This window comes from Emiliania huxleyi (assembly GCF_000372725.1).
Source record: "Emiliania huxleyi CCMP1516 chromosome Unknown EMIHUscaffold_126, whole genome shotgun sequence".
Lineage (NCBI taxonomy): Eukaryota > Haptophyta > Isochrysidales > Noelaerhabdaceae > Emiliania > Emiliania huxleyi.
In genome coordinates this window covers 50,496-57,593 of record NW_005201327.1, presented here as the reverse complement: position 1 = coordinate 57,593, position 7,098 = coordinate 50,496, and the positions used below count along the sequence as shown (strand labels likewise).

At 68.3% G+C, this 7,098-nt stretch overlaps 1 protein-coding gene across 1 annotated transcript; it reads right to left on the bottom strand.

Annotated features, from left to right (window-relative positions):
* Window positions 1-2,059: 2,059 nt before the first annotated feature.
* EMIHUDRAFT_467068 (hypothetical protein) lies at window positions 2,060-6,903 on the bottom strand (the record flags this gene model as incomplete). The annotated part of the gene is made up of 3 exons (XM_005789601.1): window positions 2,060-5,557; window positions 6,102-6,260; window positions 6,466-6,903. 3 exons carry the CDS (start codon window positions 6,901-6,903, stop codon window positions 2,162-2,164), a joined length of 3,993 nt encoding a protein of 1,330 aa, XP_005789658.1. The 3' UTR covers window positions 2,060-2,161.
* Window positions 6,904-7,098: the final 195 nt, after the last annotated feature.

Below are 7,098 nucleotides of genomic sequence, written 5' to 3'. Positions count from 1 at the left end.
AAGATGCTTGGCTTCGGGGGAGCGAATCCCTTTGGCCGCATGGAGGACGAGGGAACGTCCGGGCTTCTCGAGGCGGCCAGCGAGGCGCCCCCCCCACCCCTTCCCCCGCCCCTTCCCCCGCCCCCCCGGCCCAACTCGTCTCGAGATGGAGTAGTACTCATAGGTCCCACTCCCCACCCCCGCCCCCGTCCTTCCCCGCCCCCGAAGGCGGCGGCAGCCCCGGACCTCGTCGCGATCGAGGATGCGCCGGCGGCGGTACCCACCGCGGGCGTGCGCGGGCGTGGCGACGCATGAGTATGGTTCAGAGTTTACAACACACCTTGAGTAACATGAACATGTGAGATCATATAGAATATAGTTAGAGGCTGCGCAGGCCTCCCCTGGTAAAGGGGAAGGACCCTGAGTTGAACAGGGGTTGTGCGCCCTTGCCCTCCTGCTCGGCTCCAGCGAGTAGACAAGTGTTACCATCAACAGAGGAGAAGGGGATATGACCTCAGGGCTGATGTGGCCAAGCGCTGGTAGCGTGGTTTTACCTCACACCCATGGTCTCACACTGAGGGCCAGTGAGGGCGAGCCCATCGGTGTGACAGCTATGGCAGCCGCACAGTAGGCTGTGCCAACTGTGCAGAGCGTGTGAGCAGCAGAGGAGCTGCTCTCCAGGCTTCTGTCGCAAGGAGCTGCATGCCACCGAAAGCGCTGTCGAGGTTCGCCGAGCGCGGCGCAGGTTGGAGGACACCGTCACCGACGAGCGCGTTGGACTTCGGCTCCAGCCAGTAGACAAGTCTTGTCATCAACAGAGTAATAGAAAGATCTGACCTCAGGGCCGATGTGACCAAGCGCTGGTACCGTGGTTTTACCTCCTCCCACCCATGGTCTCACAGTGTGCCGACAGTCGCCGAGCAGTATCGCTCACACAAGCCGCAGCACAAGTGACTGAGGGCCAGTGAGGGCGAACCCATCGCTGTCACAGCTGTGGCAGCCGCAGTGGGGGCTGTGCCATCTGTGCAGAGCGTGTGAGCAGCAGAGGAGCGTGGTTTAAAACTTCTTTTTCTTTCTCTTGTGAATCCGCATATGCGACAGTCTACTGACAGACACTACACTGACTTTACCTCCGCCTCTGGGCCGGCGCGGGGGGCCCAGAGGGTGTCCATGCGGGGGGGAGATGGGGTCCCATGGCCCGCCGCAGGCGCCGATTTTTCGGGATTTTTTCTTTTTGGCGATTTTTTACTTGTTTTCATGGGAATTCGGCGTACTTGCGGCCATGCTATCACGCCTTGCGACAGCCTGTCGGCGCAGCTGACCGTGCCATGATGCACAATTGATCACCTGCATAGCTCGCGGCCTTAGTATCAAGCATTCAGTGACGACCTGATCGTACGGCCAGTAGGAAGGTGTCCTTCCATCGTGTGCACGCTTCTGGCGCAATGCGCGTCACCTCGGATTGGCTGCTGGCACTCTCGAGGCTATGCCTACACAGCCTCGCGCGCATGGGCAGTCAAGAGGGACCACGCACCTTCTCAGGACAGCGCCGGTGCCTCTCTCTTGGACCGGCAAACGTGGTGGTCTCGTGTCACCAATGTGGGACCAGTGCGGCATCGCGCCATCGACAGCTCTGAACTGCGCCTCACCACTGACCGGGAAGGCCGCCAAGTGGGCCAGCACAGGTCGCACATTGTGGCAGCAGTCAGCAGTGCATGTCTGATAGCTAGAGCAGCAGCGTCAGGGTCGCAGGGTCGGATCGTGTCAAGCCTCTCGCCCGGCCGGCCGCGTGCACACGTCGGCCCCTGTCTGCTGTCTGGAGTGATCTGTCGGCGGTCAGTACGACCGATCAGGTCGGAGTTTTCTGATGGTTGGAGGGTCTATCTGTATGTACTCCTCGAAATCTTTCCAAATCTGCCCTCTGATTAACCTAGCTTAATCGGGAAGTCGGTGCTAATAGAGACTAATAGAGCCGGAGCCCCGTTTCCGCACTCGACTGCGGCGCGCGGCGCACGGTGCCTCCGGGGGGCCCCGTGCCGGCCCAGAGACTTCCGCCTCCCCGGGCCGCTCTCCTCCTTGTGAAGTAGAGAAACACTTAGAGAAACAGCGCCCGGGCCCCAGCGCCACGGCCCACGCGATCGTGGTGTTGCAGAAACTCTCACACCACGACCAGACCCGCGACTCATGTCTTCCAACACGTAAACCCTCCCACCTCGACGTGCGTGTCGCGCGGCGTTGCCCACTCGTCCGTCGCGCCGCCAAAGAAGAGGGTGAGCAGCAAGCCGAGCGGCTCCGGCGGGCTCGCCACGACAGCGCCGATGAGCGGGCCACTCTGTGGCGGATCGACGACCGCAACGGGCTGCTCGTCGACGTAGACCGCGAACCGCCGATCCGCACCGCTGGGGACTGCGGCCGACCGACTAATCACCACAAAGTGCCACCGATCCGGCACCCAATGCCAAGTGCCCAGCCGCGTCACGGCGCCAGCGTCGCCGCCGCGAGGGCTCGTGAAGCTGACGTGCCCGCAACCGGCGGCGCGCCACCCGAGGGAGAGGCGCAGGCCGCTGTCGAGGAAGACGCCCGGCAGAGTCCCCCCGAGGGCCCACTCGAAGCCGCTGGGAAAGCGGAGGGCGTAGCTCACGGCGGAGAGGGCTGCGGCGTCCGTCCCCGGAGGGAGCCGTGCGTGCGCGCGCACCGCCACCCCCCCAACCTCGAGGCCGGACGCGAGGGTCGCAAATGGGGACCAGCTGCCGCGTGGCAGGGCGACGCGCAGCCGCTCCGCTGGGGCCACTGAGCAGGGAGCCGCTCCTGCCGCCGCTGCCATCGCCGCCGCCTCCGTCCCGGGCTGGGTCGGCCCCGCCTTGGGGAGGGACGGCCCATACACGACAGCGCAGTTGCGCATGCCGCGAGTGGTGAGGAGGCGCCAGCCGCCCCCGCCGCCCCAGAGCAAAGGCGGGGGAACACCCTCTGCGACAGCGGCGCGAGGGGGCGAAGCGCCCACCTCGACCGCCACCGCGACCGCCAGTGCCGGCGTCGGGGGCAAGCCGGTCGCCGTCGCCGAAGTGCAGAGCAGCGCGGCGAGGCGCAGCCGCGCGTCGAGCGGCGCCGCTGCCTCCGCGACCAGCTCACCTCGCCAGCATAGCGTCTGCACAGACAGCGCGGCGGAGGCGGTAGGAGGAAGCTGCGCGGCGGCAAAAGCGGCGCCAGCTCCCCCCAGCGAGAGCGACTCGCGTGCGTCGACGGCCCGCAAGCACGCAATCGCGGCAGCGTCGTCCGAGGCGGCGAGCACGGCCGCAAACTGCCGCTGCAACGCAAGCTCGCGCTTGCAGCGCGAGTAGAGCGCCCGCGTGCGAAGGAGCTGGAGGCGGTGACCTCGCGAATCGGCGGCGCGGAATGTGGCGTGCCAGTCGGGAGAGCGGCGGTGCGGCACGTCAACGGCGAGGCCGCAGGGGAGGACGCGGAAGCGTGGCCGCTGCTGCTCGTGCAGCTGGAGGAAGAAGAAGACCTTGTCGAAGCCGTACCCTCGGAACCGCTCCTCGTAGCGAGGCAGGCGGCGGCGCGAAGCGAGCACGAACGGCTCGTAGCCCTCCTCAAACTCAACCGCGTACCCAATGCTCTCGCCGTCTCCGCCATCGCCGCCTCCGTCGGTGCATTCGCCGCTGTCGGCACTCGACCCGTCGCCGGCGTCGCCAGCGGAGGCCACCTCGTCGGCCCAGCGAGACAAGTCAGTCGCGCCGTGGCCCTGCTCATAGTGCAGAGAGTGGAAGCTGCGCAGCGCGCCCGAGCGCACGCGCTGAGCTACGGCGGCAAGCGGAAGGCAAGCGATCGACACGGAACGTCTGATCGCCTCCGCCTCGTCCTCGTCCTCGTCCTCTTCCTCGTCCTGCTCCTCCATCGGCTCCGCCCCCGTCGCCTGCTGCAACTGCTCCGCCCCCGTCGCATGCTGCGCCTGCTCCGCCCCCGTCGCCACCTCGGCCTGCGCCTCCTTGGCCTCCCAATCGAGGCTGATAGCCTGGCGCGCGCCCGTCGAGGACATCTCGACGGCTGGCAGCACCCACACCTCTCCCGCCTCGCAGCTAGCAGCGAGGGCGCGGCGGAGCCGGGCCGCGCAGAGCCGCTCGTGCAGCCCTTTGCTCGGCAGCAAGTCGACGTCGAGCAGGAGGACGAGGTCGGTGCGCGCCGCTTCGAGTGCCGCGTTCCGAAGCGCGTTGATCGGCACCAGCGGCGCGGCGCCGCACGAGCTGCCGCCGCACGAGCTGCCCCGGCGAGCCGGCCTCAGCAGGGTGAGGTCGAGTCGGCAGCCGCTCCCCTCTCGCTCGAGCTTGGCGTGGAGCGAGGAGAGGCGCGCCCGGGCGCGCCACGCGGCGGCGGGCCGCCTCGGCAGGAGCACCGCGGCGGACACGACGCCGCTCCACAGCGAGCACTGCGCGGCGAGCCTCTCTATCCGGTCATCCGTCAGGCAAGTCACGAGCGTGATGTCGGTCGGCGCGCGCCGAAGACGGCTGCGAAGCCACGACCCGTCGCCGCCCGCGCCGCGCGCCGCGACGAGCCTCGCCTCGCCGAATCGGAAGCGCAGCTCGTACATGGCGAGCGCCTCCGCCTCGCTCGTGTCGCTCGCGAGCGCCGCCCCGACATCAAAGCAGCCCATCGGCTCGACTGCCCCGCCGCCGCCGCCGCCGCCGCCGCCGCCGCCGCCGCCGCCGCCGCCGCCGCTGCCACACGCCGCGCGAAGCCTCTCGAGCCTCGCGCGGTCGTACAGCGCCTTGATGCTCGGCAGCAGCCGAGGGCCGGGCTCCGCTGCCGCCGGGTCGCCGAGCACGGCCCGCTGCGCGTGCGAGGCCGCGTGGCGCGCGTGAACGACGAAGTGCGACGGCACGACTTCAAAGGTGAAGCCGCAGAGCCGCGCCGCCTCCCAGAGCTGGAGGATCTTGTTTCTGCCAAAGCCGGTGAAGCGCTCGTCGTACGGCGGCACCAGCCGGCGCGAGGCAACGACGAACGGCTCGAACCCCTCCTCGTGCTCGACCGAGTAGGCACCGTCTGTCGCGAGCCACCGCTTCGAGTCGGTCGCGCGGTGGCCCTGGGGGAAGGTGTCGCCGCAGCGGCCGTCGCTCGCGAAAGTTCGGGCGTGGCCGGCCACGACCGCCGCCGCCAGCGCCGGCTTGCCCCCGGCTGCGAGTGCCGCGGCCTCACAGGCGTCTGCGCAGCTCTCAAAGGCTGGCAGGACCAGCAGCCGTCGCTCCTCCACGCACCGGCGGCGCAGCTCGGCCGCGCTCCCCGCGACGGTAGAGTGCAGGCCAGTAGACGGCAGAAAGTCGACGTCGAGGAGCAGGACGAGCTCGGTGGTGGCGAGCCGGAGCGCAGCGTTTCGTGCCGCGTTGATTGGATAGAGGCCGAGGCCACCGTCCTCGTAGAGGGCGATCGTGCGTCGCACAGGCAACCCGACCCCGACCCCGCACGCGCCAATCTCGGCCACTGCCGCCTCGATGCGCCGCCTCGCCTCGCGCACTGCGACATGCTCTCCCGTGGCGCCATCGTAGGCGACGACGGCGGCGGCGACTGCGCCGCGCCAGTGAGCTGCCTGAGTGATGAGGCGGCCCAGCCGATCGATGCTGCACTGTGTGACGAGCGTGCAGCTGTCCTCCCCAGCCTCGCCGGTGTCGTAGGTGCGGACGTGCTTGAGCGGACGGCGAATGGTGATTCGAGCAACCGGCCGTAGCCCCCGGCACTCTACGCGCCGCAACGCAAGGCGCAAGCAGGGTTCGGACTTTTTGCGGGGTATGGTATGGTAGGGTCGGCGCCCTGGCGCCGCGACCATACCCCCCCACCCGCACAGGACGTCGCCTCTGGCCAGCAGGACCATACCCCCCCACCCCCCACCCCACCACACGAGCGCACAGTAACCGTCGTGTTAGGCCGTCCGGTCGTGCGGCACGTGTTCGCGCGATGCAGTCTGCGCGAGGTGACCCGCCGGCAATCGTGCTCACCCCTCAGAGCATGTCCGCAAAGGCCGCCAGGGCCTTGCGTGCCGGCGCAGGCGCGGGCGCAGGCGCGGGCGCGGCCGGTGCGAGCGCGGGCGCGGGCGCGGGCGCGGTCTCCGCCGGCGCCGCCTCCGCCATGGTCACCTCGGGCGCGGGCGCGGGCGCGGTCTCCGCCGGCGCCGCCTCCGCCATGGTCACCTCCGCTGGAACCATGGTCACCTCCGCTGGAACGGCCTCCGCCTCCGCCGCCTCCGCTGGCGCCACCTCCGCCTCCGCCATCGCACGCCGCCCTCCGCGCCATAGCTGGCCAAAGGCACGCGCACGAGCGGTACGCACGCCAACAGCTCATGCCCCGCGCGCTTCGCGAGCCACGACGGCGATTTGAATCGAAAGGCAGAATCAAAGACATCGGCATCGAGCGCCGCGTTGAGGTCCGAGAAGAAGGTGGAGCGCGCGTGGACGAGACTCGCGCAGGCCTCGCGATAGAGCACGGTCCGTCCTGCAGGACCATCGTGGCGACAGTTTTGAGCGCCTTCAGCTTGCTGAGATCGTGGTCGTCGCCACGGAAAGCGTCGCTTGTCGGAAGCCTCCCGTCCATCATGCGGACGGCATGCGGTGCAATCGCAGCGTCGAGCTGTGCGATGCAAGACGCAAGCGTACCAGCGCAGCAGCTGCGCACAGCGGCGCGCTCGGCGTCGTCGGGCAGCGAGCTGTCCAGGAGCCGAAGTTGAGGCGGCGTCGCGGCGAGAAGGCCCGCGACAGTATCGAAGCGGCCGCTGTGAGTCGGCATCGTGTCCGCGGCTGTGTACGGCGGCTGTGTACTGGGTTCGAACCCTGTTGTAACGTGGCCGCTCCAGCGATTGACCATACCCCCCCACCCGTCGAGCAGGCCGCCTCCGGCGGCCAGGACCATACCCCCCCACCCTTTTGGCGCCGACCCTACCATACCTTACCCCGCAAAAAGTTGGAATCCAGGAAGCCAGGGAGCGCACACGATCTTTTTCTTTTTTAGCAATGAGCACTTGAGCACTGGATTGGGTCGATTCCGCATGGTACGGGACCCCTCGATCGTCTCGCCCTCCCTCACTGGTATGTTCATTGGGGGGGGTCATAACAAACACGGTACAGGATCGAGGTGCAC